At 44.4% G+C, this 13,863-nt stretch overlaps 1 protein-coding gene across 2 annotated transcripts; it reads left to right on the top strand.

The window, feature by feature from the left end:
* Window positions 1-1,217: 1,217 nt before the first annotated feature.
* LOC115763089 lies at window positions 1,218-6,552 on the top strand. Of its 2 annotated transcripts, none has more exons than XM_030705527.1 (2): window positions 1,218-3,074; window positions 4,331-6,552. In XM_030705527.1, the coding sequence occupies exons 1-2, from the start codon at window positions 1,228-1,230 to the stop codon at window positions 5,508-5,510; spliced, it is 3,027 nt and encodes a 1,008-aa protein (XP_030561387.1). In that variant the 5' UTR covers window positions 1,218-1,227; the 3' UTR covers window positions 5,511-6,552. The 2 variants fall into 2 exon arrangements, 1 of the variants encoding a protein (XP_030561387.1); XR_004017861.1 differs by lacking the exon at window positions 1,218-3,074 and adding an exon at window positions 4,185-4,248 and having other exon boundaries at window positions 4,331-4,404.
* The last annotated feature ends 7,311 nt before the right edge of the window (window positions 6,553-13,863 follow it).

Here is a 13,863-nt window from a genome sequence, read left to right as displayed (position 1 = left end):
TCACAGTTTATCTATTCGTTTTATTCCTCGAACCATATTCATATCTATTCTGTCCAAAATATCTTCATATATATTAAAGCTATCATAAGTTCGACGTTTTCTCAACATACTAGGTTATTATTTAAGTTTTTCATAAATTTTCCCTCAAAATCATCTAAAAAAAGAAAAGTATTGAGTCGCGAGTGTGCTTCCCTTGTTTTCACGTCTTACAAATCGTATCCAAGCTTAATGTACATAATTTTATTATTTATACTCGACGATATTGTAATTTAAGCAAATTCTGAAAAGCTTTCCCAGACATTTGCTCTGCGTTTGGCTGGAAATATTAAAGCGAAATTGCTCAAATGTTGTGCATACGCCCCGTTGGCTGCATGCAAATTTTATATATTAACCGGCAACGGGGCTCAGTGCCTCGCAGTGTTTTGCTTTGCTTACTCTACTTGCATGCTGCTCGTCCATAATTGCAACATGCCGCAAACACAAGCCACGACATGACGGAGCGAACGAGAGAGACACGGAGGGGTTCGACAGGGGGTAAGGACTGCCAGACAAGTCAAATAAAAGCCGCGAGCCTCACGATAAAACCCTAGTCAATTGGCTGCTTGAGAGGAGGCTTGGGGTAGAAATTGAAGCGAGTGCCACGGCTAGGCTGAGCTCGTTGGGCTGGTGTTGTTATGACTTAATGTCGCTGCGCCAAGTGACAGTTATGATGGAAGTACACCGAGAACGCAGGGCTTATTAAAATGTCGCAAATGCAAAGTTTATGGTAGCTGCATTACATGCCTCGCACCATAAAAAGTGGACAGGAGCAGGGGAGAAACAAAGCAATTACATAAGTTGCATGATTTTCTTAGGCAACTTTCTAGACGACTGAAATGAAGGGTTTCAATATGATCGAGGTGGCAGACTAGCTTTAAATCGAACGCATTTGAGCCCGAAATTCCAATTTACATTTGCCTGAACCTATACTCAAGGCTTGGGATATATTTTTCCGAATTATTCCCGGTACAGTCCATATAAAGGGAAATATTGAATGTCGAGGTCGACATCCTTTCGATTATAAGCTACAACTTATTCTTTAAGCGATTTTGTCGACTCGATTTTAAGGTTGCAGCGATAGAGACTGTGCACCTGACCATCATTCATTCACTCACAGAGCTTCTCTTTCACTTTGTGTTACAGGCAACATTAGCTGAGTTCCAGTTGCGATCACTGTCCTAGTATGCGATGGCAGCAGCGACAGCGACGCTGGAGGAGGATCGTGCCCGGCCCCGCGATATAGCTAGCAATAATAGCGCCCAGCAGCGCACGCTGGCCACGAAGGTGCGTCGAAAAGGACGTGACAGGCGACCACTGCGGCGTCTTCATCCGCCCATACCGCTTAGCCAGCTGCTCTGGCTGCTGTGTTGCCTCAGCCAGCTGCGCGCCGAGTGCCCTTCGGTGTGCGAGTGCAAGTGGAAGAGCGGCAAGGAGTCCGTCTTGTGCCTTAACGCCAACCTAACACATATCCCTGAGCCGCTCGACGCGGGTACCCAGCTGCTGGACTTAAGTGGCAACGATATTCAGACTATACCCGATGACAGCTTCGCCTCGGCCCAGCTGCTCAATCTGCAAAAAGTATACCTGGCCAGGTGTAGGCTGCGGATCATTGAGCGTCATGCGTTCCGCAAGCTCATCAATCTAGTGGAATTGGACTTGAGCCACAATCAGCTGTCGGCGATACCTTCGCTGGCCCTTTATCACGTGTCAGAGCTGCGCGAGCTACGACTCACTGGCAATCCCATATCGCGTGTGCCGGACGACGCCTTTGGGCATGTGCCGCAGCTGGTGCGCCTGGAGCTCAGCGACTGCCGCCTCTCCAGCGTGGCGGTGCGCGCCTTTGCCGGCCTCGAGAGCAGCCTGGAGTGGCTCAAGCTGGACGGAAACCGCCTGAGCGAGGTCAGATCGGGCACAATTACCTCGCTAGCCTCGCTACATGGCTTGGAGCTGGCTCGCAATGCCTGGAACTGCAGCTGTTCACTGCGACCGCTGCGGGCCTGGATGCTCCAGCAAAATATACCCAGTGGCATACCTCCCACATGTGAGTCCCCAGCGCGTTTAGCTGGTCGCGCCTGGGACAAGCTGGATGTGGATGACTTTGCGTGTGTGCCACAAATCGTTGCCACAGACACAACCGCCCATGGCGTGGAGGGACGCAACGTGACGATGAGCTGCTACGTGGAGGGCGTGCCCCAGCCGGCAGTGCGCTGGCTGCTCAAGAACCGCTTGATTGCCAATCTGAGTGCGGCCGGCGCGGGCGAGGATGCCGAGGAGCCGCGCACAGCAGCCGCTACGCAGGGCCGTAAAACGTATGTGGTTAACATGCTGAGGAATGCCTCCAATCTGACGATACTCACCGCGGACATGCAGGATGCGGGCATCTACACCTGCGCCGCAGAGAACAAGGCCGGCAAGGTGGAGGCCAGCGTAACGCTAGCCGTGTCCCGCCGTCCCCCGGAGGCGCCTCTCGGCGTGCGCATTGTGCTGCTGGGCGTGCTGGCAGCGCTGCTTTTTGTGGTGGGCTCCTCATTTGCGGCCATATGCTTCTGCTCGCTGCGAAGGCGCCGCAAGCTGCGACTGTGGAACTCGGTGCCGCCAGTGCGACGCAGCGAGAGCTACGAGAAGATTGAGATGACGGCCAGGGTGCGACCGGATTTGGGTGGTGGCGCCAGCTGTGGCGGTGGCAGTGCTACTGGCGCGGGCCTCTTTCAGGATGCCGAGGAACAGAGCTATCTGCGGGCTGCGCACACGCCACTTAACGACCACGATGCGGGGCAGGCGGCCATTGTGAATCCGAGCGCTGGCAATGGCACGCGACGCAACGGCGACTACCTGCATGTGTCCACGCACTGCGACGACGACGAAGAGGACACCCAACAGTCACAGCAGGCACAGCCATCGCAACCATCGCATCAGTCGCAGCCAAGAAAGGGCTCCATGGCGAGCAATGCTATTTCCGCATCCGCAGCGAAAAATTCTGTTGCGGTGGCTGAGGAAACGGATCTGCACATACCGCGTCTGATTGACATCGGCGGGTAAGTTGACCTTCCTCCGCCTCTTCAGCATACCAGCCACTCCCTAACCATTGCTTTTGTTCTCTGCTGTTCGTTACTTCGAGTGGCAATTGTCCTGTTGCAGTCGCCCCGTCAAAGAGCTGTCATACTCTAGTGCGCTTCTCGCCCGGATCCGTTCATATTATGGGCAACACTTGACACTTTCCGCTTGAGTGCTGCTGCACCAACGCCTCCCCCCTCAGCCCACCTCACCCCTTTCATATCTCTTCCTTACCAGTGTAAGGGCGCGTGCTAATGACGCGCGAAATATGCGATGGCTGCCACACGCGGCGTATGAGTATTTTATTTTTGTGCGCCCCTCGTTGATTGGAGCCTCTCATGTTGGGGCAAACGAGCATGGGCAGTGTTCCAAGTGCCTCTCATATGCAATATAATGAATATAGAATATGTGTACTTTATGTGACAAGAAGAAGGGTTGTCTCTGTAGCCAATCCCAAAAATAGATATCAAGCAGAAGAAAAGATTGTTCATTAATCAATAGACTCTGACAGAGCTTATCAAGAAATGAGAAGAGTTTGCAACAGATTTCAGAATATGTGCAACTAAAAAGGATGATGATGGTGGGCAAGGACAATACTCTGGCTATTAATTCGCAGTTAATCTAGCGAAATTATTTCAGAAAAAAAACATTACTAAACAAACCCTATCAAAGTAGAGTCTTGATTAAAATTGGGGCTTAATCTTTATTTTTTTTTTAATTTTTCCATGCAAAATTATTTTGGATCAATGACTATAGATGATATTTATTATTTAAAAAATATGTTTTGGATAATATATTTTTTTCGTCAGTGATTAATTTTGTTATTGGCCAATTTAGACTTTAAAATTCAGGCAGATTATTGGTTAATTTTGAACAAGAAACAAATTTTTTTTGATCAAAAATAGAAACCATTAGTCAATCAATACATTTTGAGGCAAACCGTTTTTACGTATGTTTTATAGTTTCGATGGTTCACTTAGTTAGGATGAGAATTGGTATTCATCTTGCCACAGTTCGCTATGACACATTCGTAATTCCTTTTTTAGAGTTACAGCTTTGAAACAATGCCTGAAGTTTTGATAATTTTAAAAAAATATCTCACAGAAAGAACACAAGTCGTAAGGATCGCATTTGCCTTTTCGCAAGAATTTAAATGTATTTAAACTTGTTTCTTCAAACTTCATCTAATTGCAACATATTCCTATTCAATATGCACTTCACTTTTCAACTTTTACAGCACTGACTCAGCTTCTAGTTCTATATCCAGTAAGGTGGATGCCGCTGCTCGACTCGCTGGCTATGCAGGACACGCTGCCAGCTGGAAGACAACGCCAATAGCAACCACGAAGATCACATCGCCGCACAGCAAATCGACGGCAACAACTCAGGCCACAAGCACGCCCTGCTCGGCCACGCCCTATAGCCACTATGGCAATCACACGGCGGACGAGATGGCCACCTCGGTATTCTGCAGCAGCAATGGCGACGGCCAGGAGAGCGATCTGTTCGACAGCAACTATCCAGATCTACTGGACATTGCCAAGTACGCTGTGGCGCAGGCGGCACAATCGGGCCACACCTATGCGCCAGCTGGAGCGGCCCCAACCAACGGCGGCCTCTGCACCCTGCCCCGGAAGCTTAAGCATAGTGGAAAGTATTTCCGCAACTCATCGGACAGCCAGTCGCCACTGCTGGCGGATAACTCGAGCAAGTACGGCAGCAGCACGCTGGGAGACGGCAGCTTCCTGAACGAGGCCATGGGCCTGGGCAGGCGCTACTCGGCCGAGTCAAGCTACGCGAACTACGCAAGCACCACAACCTACACGGGTGGTGGCCAGCGTGCCAATAGCTTCTTGAACCTGGTGCACAGTGGTGGCCACAAAGGTGCCATGCATGGGCACCATTTGGGCCAGAAGCCCAGCCTGCCTTCGTCGCCTGTGCAGCACCAACGCTCACTAAGCAGCGCGGCGACGCCGCTGCTTGACTTCTCGGCGCTGGCGACGCGAGCTTCAGGCGCGGCTAACTCCTCGGTGGCTGCCTACGACTATCATGCGGCGCAGCTGGAGCGTTTCTTGGAGGAGTATCGCAATCTGCAGGATCAGCTGTGCAAAATGAAGGAGACCTGCGACACTATACGGAAGAAGGAGACGCCACTTCGCGGCGCCATTGGGCAGTCGGCTGCCCAGCTGGCGGACCCTGTAATGTACAGCGCGGCGACTGCCTCGCACAGTCCGAAGCCGCCAACAACGACGCTGAAGGCGAAAACATTGCTGCCCGGCCAACCCCCCGATCCCCCGCCCTATTGGCTGCACCGTAACGCCATGCTGAAGCGCTTGAATCCGGATGCCAATGGCACGGGCAATGGGCCCACAAGCGCCGCCTCGCCACAACCTGGTCAGGATATCTTCAAGAGCTAATCGAACTTGTGTACAGCCAAGGAATAAACCAGAAACCAGAAAAACCTTCGGTGCACCGAAGCCTACATACCCTTGCAGAAGTACCCTCAAAGTTTAACCATTTGGTTTCCAATAAAACCTATTCATCATTTTTTTGTTTTTTTATATATGTGATCTTCGGCTTGTTTCAAAGAACTTGCTTTAGAAAATTTTAAGGATGTCTGCTGAGTTGTTTTTCGAAACTTCAGTTTTCGAAGGGTTTGCCCTATTGAAAGCAAAATTTGATTTATTTTCTAATAGTAGCCACAGCTTTTCAGATTAAAAACATTTTCGATTTTCTTATTTTAATGAACTCTTAGAATTAAACTCTTAAAGTAACCGAAAAAAATGTTTGAGCAATGTTTTATGGGGAAGAGAGACTCAAACTCAACTTGATATACATATGTGATGCCAGTTTGACAAGTTATTGTTAACACTTTATTCGTATAAGCTTTTGTTTTCCAAATGATTTGGATTTTTCATAGTTCTGCAAGGTAATGTCTCTCAATATGAAATTTCTCTTAATTAGGCTTAGGTAGATGGGGCTGTTAACTGGTTATAACGCCAGCCCCTCTATTGTATTATAGAACACACACTTTTCCACTCTTTCTACTCGCTACGCATATTCAACAGTCACATCGTAAGTGTATAGACAAAAGCCCCTATTTGAAAATCCTAACCTGATTGATAATTCCAAGACCCAAAGCTCTCGTGTTAGTCAAACTAAAAGTGTTTTTGTACTTTAAGCGATCTCATTAAAAACAAAAGAAGTAATAATAATAATAAATTAATTAAATACAATATGTATTTTCTAAGTGGAATTGAGTTGGCACTGACTGCAGGCATTGATTGATTGATTGATTGATTGATGTATTGTTTGATTGTTAGACATTTTATTAGAGTTTTAATGAGTTTTTATGATAAATCAAATCAAAGTTGGAAATGTGGGCGTATTTAAGAACGCCAACTCAATTCAAACGAAAAAATTGTAATTAACAATAATAACAGCAACAAGAACAATTTATTTTAGGGTGTCACTAAACTAAAACTCAAAAGACAAAACAAAAATAAATAATAATAAATTAGTTGAGAATTGAAACAAAACACAAAAATGGGAAACAATTCCAAAGCGAATTTTAATGTCTTTCGGGGTGGCTGGGGTGGAGGTGGGGTCAATGACTGGCTCAATCGACAACCGTGCAAATGTTCATTTCCGGTTCGCGCCCTTAATCAGTGAGTGGGTGTGCGAGTGTGTGGTGCATATGGAGGGGCCGCGGCAGGGCTATTTAAAGTAATTGTCGCTTGTCGCGCGACATTCACTGTGCTTTCTCTGCAAATTGCCTGGATATGTGTGTGTGTGTGTGTGTGTGTGTGTGTGTGTGTGTGAATGTGGGCGTGTTTGGCTGCCAAGCCCCGGTCAGCTGGCAAGATTAAACAATAATTTTATGGCATACACACAGAGAAACTCACAAATCGCACCAATTGGTTTTGTGTGAAAATTGCGAACATTTCTTTTATTTCTTTTATTTTGCTTCGCATTTGCCAGCTCAAATGAAGTTGTAAAATGCAAATGAAGTCGCGTCGACGTCGTCGCGTTAAAGTTCATGTTCGATGTGATGTCGCCATAAAGCAGGATTAAAAGGAATTTATGAACCTTTGACACGGACGCAACCCGGCGCTGCGCCCACAACGACAGCAGCGGCAACGACGACATGATAGCGGACACATGCGGGCTCCACGTTCTCTCCCCCATCTCCCCAGAAGCCCTCCTTTCGCAGCCCACATCCACATTCCACACACACATACAATGACACAGAGCACCGCTGACATTTTGTTGACCTGCAGGCATTTGAATAAAAAATGTTGCCTACTTTCTGGGGCCACATATGAAACAATTTGTGCAAACGCCGCGGCAATGGAAAAAGGGAACTAAATGCTGGAATATACCAAAAATCTCTCTGAATATACAGTTTATACATTTTTAACTTTTAACAATTTGAAAACTCTATCCACTACTGGAATCAAAGACAGTTCCATTACTCATAAATGGGTAACAAGTGGTTCAGCATATATGTAACATGTCTGCGGAACATATAAACATCCTTCCTGTGGAAGATACTTATATGATAAAGTGTTTCGACGTAAATAATATTTTCCTATATATGTAGGATATGATAATCAACGTCAAACACGTAGTGGCTGTCGGTTCTGATCGTGTCGTCTGTAAATTAGCAGAAGTCGCTCGAACGTTCGCTCGAACGTTCCAAAACGACATAACTCCGCGCGGAAATATGACGTTCCAAAACGACATAACTCCGCTGGAGATATGACGTTTCAAAACGACATATCTCCAGCGCGGAGTATGCCGATCGTTCCTATGGCAGCTATATGATATAGTGGTCCGATCTTAATATTTTTTTTTAACATAATTATTTATTTATTTTATTTAAAATCTGCCCCTTATTGGGCAATAATTAAATGATTTCTCTGGACGTTAGCAGTTATGTGTTGCGTGTATCTATGTGTATGTTTAGTGTGTTTAGCGTAGGGGAGCAGTGGAATGTGGACAACGGCGGAATTATGTCGTTAGAAAACAGAAACGAAAAAGTCTGATTTTCGTTTTTAGGGTGGCGGAGTTATGTCGCTTCAAAAAGACATAATTTCGCCATGATCAACGTCAAGCTTTATATCGTTTTCAAACGTCATATCTCCGCCGATGAAAATTAGACTTTTTCCCCAAGAGTTGTTTTCTAACGACATAATCTCGCGCAGATCAATGGCGAAGCTATGTCGACTCTTTCGAATTACTCACCTTAAATGCCCAAAAAATTCCGTACAAAAAAACATCTGAAGTTATTTATTTTTCAATATATTTATTTTGTTTCCTAACATCGTATTTTCGTTGCTTAAATATTATTTATAAAGGTTATTAAGCAAATATATGTTTTACAGCATTTGAATATTTTGATTTTATTTTATGTATTTATACTTAGCGGGTATTATCCGGCGTTGTCCAAGTAAGCTTTGTCTGGTCTTTTCCAGCTTTTTCTTTCTGTCCTCCCTTTTGTCAAGCTTTAACTGTTTTTAGCTGAAATAAATAAAATTTAATATATTAAAAAAAGGTGTCATTTAATAAGTAGACAAAACGTGATGTAATCGGACATTATTTGGCCGATGTACTCAAAAAATCATCAAAAAGGTGTACTTTACAAACGAATCGGTTTTTGGTCAACAACTTTTGTGAACCGACCGACCGATTTGTAATTTGTTTGAATGCCAGTAGGGATCCGATCGACCAATCGTTCCTATGGCAGCAATATGATATAGTGGTCCGATCTTAATAGGATTATGCAAAATCCTATATGAGGAGTATTGTAAAACTAATAAATGCCGAGTTTGCAACTTTTTGCTTTAACGTGTCAAATTGTCGCCTCAATGCTCAGAATTCTGTTGGTAGATAGTTTTAAAAGAAGAAAGCATTACACATATTCTATTTTAGAAGCTATATGTCAAGTTTGGTGACTCTCTTATTATTTACCAAAATTGCCCACAAAACATGAAATCGATATCGATTTTTATCGATTGCTTGGAAACGGAGTAAGTTATCGATTATCGGAAGCAAGCTCGATCTGCGCAGGCACTAGGAGGACCTACATCTAAAATTTCAAGTCTCTAGCTCTTATAGGTTCTGATGTCGTTTTGGAACGTCATATCTCCGCGCGGAGTTATGTCGTTTTGGAACGTCATATTTCCGCGCGGAGTTATGTTGTTATGTCGTTATTGGTATCGACTGACTCTACTTCGTTTTATTCTGTAAACGTTCGTCGACTTCTGCTAATTTACAGACGACACGATCAGAACCGACAGCCACTACGTGTTTGACGTTGATTATCATATCCTACATATATATATAAAGTACATAGCGATACTTTATAAATACAAATAATTATGTCTGATAAACGAAAAAGTTGTTCATACCAGAACCGAATTTTCAACCAATCTATTGCAGCTTTATGATATTGTGGTCCGATGCGACCAATTCCAAGTATCACGACGATAGCTTTCAGACTGAGCAACTAGTTTGCATAGAAACAGATGACGGACAGGCGGACAGGCTCGGCTGTTGATACTAATCAAGAATATTTATGTTAAGGGGTTAGAGTTGCAGCCTCGTATTCTTCACACATTTTATGACAATAGCAACAAGGGTATAGAAATAGTATAAGATCTGTATGAATTAAGAGCATTTCAACATTTAAGCTCATTGGAAAATACAAAATTTCTGTCAGAGCAGTTTCAAATGTTAACCACAAGTTCGCCAAGTTCTTTGCGGCTTGGCGGCTTTAAGGTCTACTCACATATAGGTGCAAACTGACACACAGATACACACACACACACTGCCACATAAATATCCCAACATTACCATTACCTGTCCCATTTCTCTCTCTTGGCTCCACGTGGCTGCTCCTGCTGACCGACTAAAGCGAAAATAATGAGCCCAATGTAGCTGGCTAAAGTGTAAGTGTGTTTGTGTGCTTGTGTAAGTGTAAGCTGGAAGCAGGCACGTTGGTACGCGCAGCAGCAACGCTGAGAGCAGTCGAGTTCATGTCAAGCTGTCAGTCAAGGTCGATTTCGTTTGCTGTTTGCCTCTGCCCCTGGCCAGGTGGCAGCTATGCGCCTTGTGCAACATGCCAGCACATCAGCAAAGGGTTGCAGCAGTGAGTTAAGCAGGCGCACACACACGTACACACACACATGCATCTGGCCTGGCAAGTGACTTTTTGTCACTGTCTTCGGGCTGCCAGTGCAATTTTTATGCTCGTCAGTGTGTGCCCACCGAGGCAGCAGATAAATTGTGTATACATCGCTGTATGTGTGTGCGTGCACGTGTGTAAGTTTGTGTGCATGTGTGTGCTTGGGAATTTTTTCATCATTATCAGTGTCCTTGTAACCGCTTCTGCTGCTGCCACATGCCACTTAATGCCAACGCTGCACGTTCCACTTTTGCATGTCGTCTTCGCTTTTCGCTGCGGCCTTTTGTGGCCGCCGCTGCTGCTGCTGCTGCTGCGTCGCACAATTGCATGCCACAGGCCAGCCACAGTGCCGCCGCCCCAACCACACCCTCAAATCCGAGGGCATGGCCATTATATTCAAGCATTTTTGTGTGGCATAAGTTGGCACTTTAGCGTCAGGAGGCAGCTGCTACCTGTTCAGTTGCTGTTTCAGTTACAGTTTCAGCTCTGGCCTGGCTCGGGCTTTCGTTTGCTTTAGCCCAGCTCAGGACGTGCCGCCATTTTGTTGTCCTTGGATCTGCCTCTGATACTCCAGCCCGCTGCCTTTTATTTCTCAATTGGCAATATTGGCAATCGATATGTGCGCTAATAGCTGCGTGCAAAGCCATCGCCACGTTGTTCTGCGAGTGTGTATGTGTGTGTGTGTGTGTGTGTGTGTGTGTGTGTAATGGATGTTGCACTATTCGAGCTGCGCCAGGCGAAGGCGTTGCACACGCGGCGTCTGCTGGAAAGAACAACTTTTACCAGCTTGCAAATTGAAAAATAGTTTTCCGACATTGAACAACAAAGTTGCAAATGACTATGATAAACGCAATTATTGATTAGCTTGCCATTTGTTGGCCCACCTTTAATCTAGAGCTGAGTCAGGTCGACACTTAGACCTTAATTCAGCTTAAAGAGGCTCAGTAAATTCAACAAGTAGGCCGCAGGCAACTCAAAGCTAATTTTTAACTGCAACTACACTCGCAACCACTGACTGTTAAATGCTGAAAGAAAATATTATATGAAAAGCATTTCGCAAATGGCCGTGACAATGTCAAGGATAATGAGCACAGTCGGAAATGAAATGAAATATAATAAAATGAGGGTTGACTTTGTTTGGCTCTGTCTGAACCGAAATATCTGCTCTGACCTGTTCATAAAGTTAAAATAAAATTACTTTTAAATTTAATGACATTTAAAAAATAATTTTATTTAGATGTCGATTACTTTGCTTGACTGTTTCACACAAAACGTTCATGGATTTGGGTTAATATTTTAATGATTTACCATTAAGATCGTAAAGCCCCTTAATCGGGTTAATTCTTCATATTTTATTTAATAGCTAGGTAAACAATTGATTGTTAACATTTTATAGACAATAAGAGCAGCTTCCTAGCTCTTGTGGTTTGCGCTGTGCATTGATCAATCTGTGAGTCAGTCAGGACAGACAGTTTTATATATAGAAATAAATATATTTTGTTTCTATTTGAAAAATGGAAAAAAGGCAAGATGAAAATGTATTTTAAATGATAAATGCCTTTCTAGTCCATTATAATTGGACCTTAAACAAAATAAATATGCTAATACGCTGCGAGTGGGTCAGACCCAAAACAAATACATTTAGCTATAGCTCTGGTTAATTAAAGCGCCTCTTTATCCAGCCACCGAAACCCAATTTGATTGCCTAAAGAGACCAAATGCAAAACAAATGAAGCCACTAAAAGCTGCCAAACCGAAAGGCCGACAAAGCACGAAATGCAGTGCAACAACAACAGTGCAACCAGAAAAATTCAACCGAGAGAAGCCTTGCACAAAGTTTGTTTTGGAAAAGAGGTCGGTAAGCCCAAAAAAAAAGGACTCTAAAAACATAGAAAATAAATGAAAATGAAAACTCAGACACAACGAAGGCGACGACAGCAATACAAACGAATGTATATATACATATAGATATATAGATAGAGGGAGAGTGGCGAGGTAGTCAAGCAGGGCAATGTAGCTGATGAGAATACGGATGCATACCAAGAAGATTATCCTGTTGCTGTCAAACAGTAACAACAACAGCAGCAGCAACCACAAAGATTTCAAGTGCATCGCAACGCCATAATCCGCAGAGCCGTAACCGTAACCGCTTTACAGGGCCACGACAGGCGGCCCTCACACACATACAAACACACACACTGGAGCAGATATCTCAGGGCTGGTTGTCCGGGCCCGACTGCCAGGATACGGGGCTGCCAAAACTGCCATAACATGGCTGATTACCCGCTGCTGTTGCCGCCTCGCCGTTGCAAGTGCCGCAAGCCGTTGAAGTTGCCTAACCGCTAAACGGCCCCCGGCAAAAGTTTCATTAAAGTGGCAACTGCCACTAGTCCTACCCCACAACCCCTCGCTCTTTGTCGTAGCTCTTAGCACTCACCTGAGTTGACAGCCGGCGCTTAACTTGTTGGCCTTTGTAATTGCCCTGCACTGAAAATTGGCAACGCTCTGTTGCAGCAGCTGCAGCTTAAATTGTTTTTTTTTTTTTTTTTTTTTTTTTGGAGATCACAAGTTGAGAGAATTTTTAATGTGTCTTACAATCTAATAAACTGCTACATAAATAAGTACTCCCTTTGCTTTCGCTCGTGGAATCGTAGCTTAACGAAAAACAACTTATTAACTTGTGAGTAGGTTCAAGTCAGACGTTGATTGGAAATATCTAGATATTGAAGAACAAAATCTTTTTTCCACATATAAAACTATTTAGAGAAGTAACCCAATCGATTTCTATGCCAATCTATGTATATTTAATATTTACCCAAGAACAAGAACCACTACAACAACAACAACAACAACAAAGGAATAAAGCATTTGATGTACTCGTAAATGGATTGTGGGCAGCAAGTAAAATGTTGTTATAAAATGCGCCTGAAGCGCAACAGTCAGCACCAAAAGTAAAATACCCGCACCCAAACACCTCGCTTGCTCCGACTTGCCCTCTCTCAGTCTCTCTGCCTCTCTGTCTGTCTGTCACAAGCATACACAATGCAAAGTAACCAATTTCAAAGTTGAATCGTTTAGTGAAATCACTTGAGGCGATTAAAATCAATCACAGACAATCAGCGCCGGCTAACTGCAACACCAACAACATATTCAACTGGTGGCAAACAGAGGGAGAGCCAGTCAACTGAAGGATCTGCTGAGCTGTTGAGCAAACGGAGGAGCCAGCTTCTATGGACAACATTTTTCATCTCGCCCCTTTTGCGATTTTATTTAATTTACACTCATAGCCAAGTCGAGAGCTGTAGCAGCTCTTTCCCTCAGCTCACCTGCTGCTTCAGCTGTTGCTGCGTAGAGAAAAATTTGATTTTAAATTGGTTTTGGCATCGATGAGCGTAAAGTTTGTTTGGCTGAAACTAACAAAGTCCATTTTCATATAACAGCAAAACGAATGAAGGCCAAGGAACTAGGTGTTGTTTGGCATCAAAATAGCCACAAGCGATGTTTTCTTTTTTTTTTATCATTATTATTCTAAACTGAACAAGAAATAGCTGTGTTAGAGTTGTCGAAGATGGAATACCCTA

The sequence above is a fragment of the Drosophila novamexicana genome, unplaced genomic scaffold (genome assembly GCF_003285875.2).
Source record: "Drosophila novamexicana strain 15010-1031.04,08,12 unplaced genomic scaffold, DnovRS2.1 tig00000689-arrow-pilon, whole genome shotgun sequence".
NCBI lineage: Eukaryota > Metazoa > Arthropoda > Insecta > Diptera > Drosophilidae > Drosophila > Drosophila novamexicana.
The sequence above is the reverse complement of the archived record's forward strand: the minus strand, read 5'-3'. Positions and strand labels throughout refer to the sequence as shown.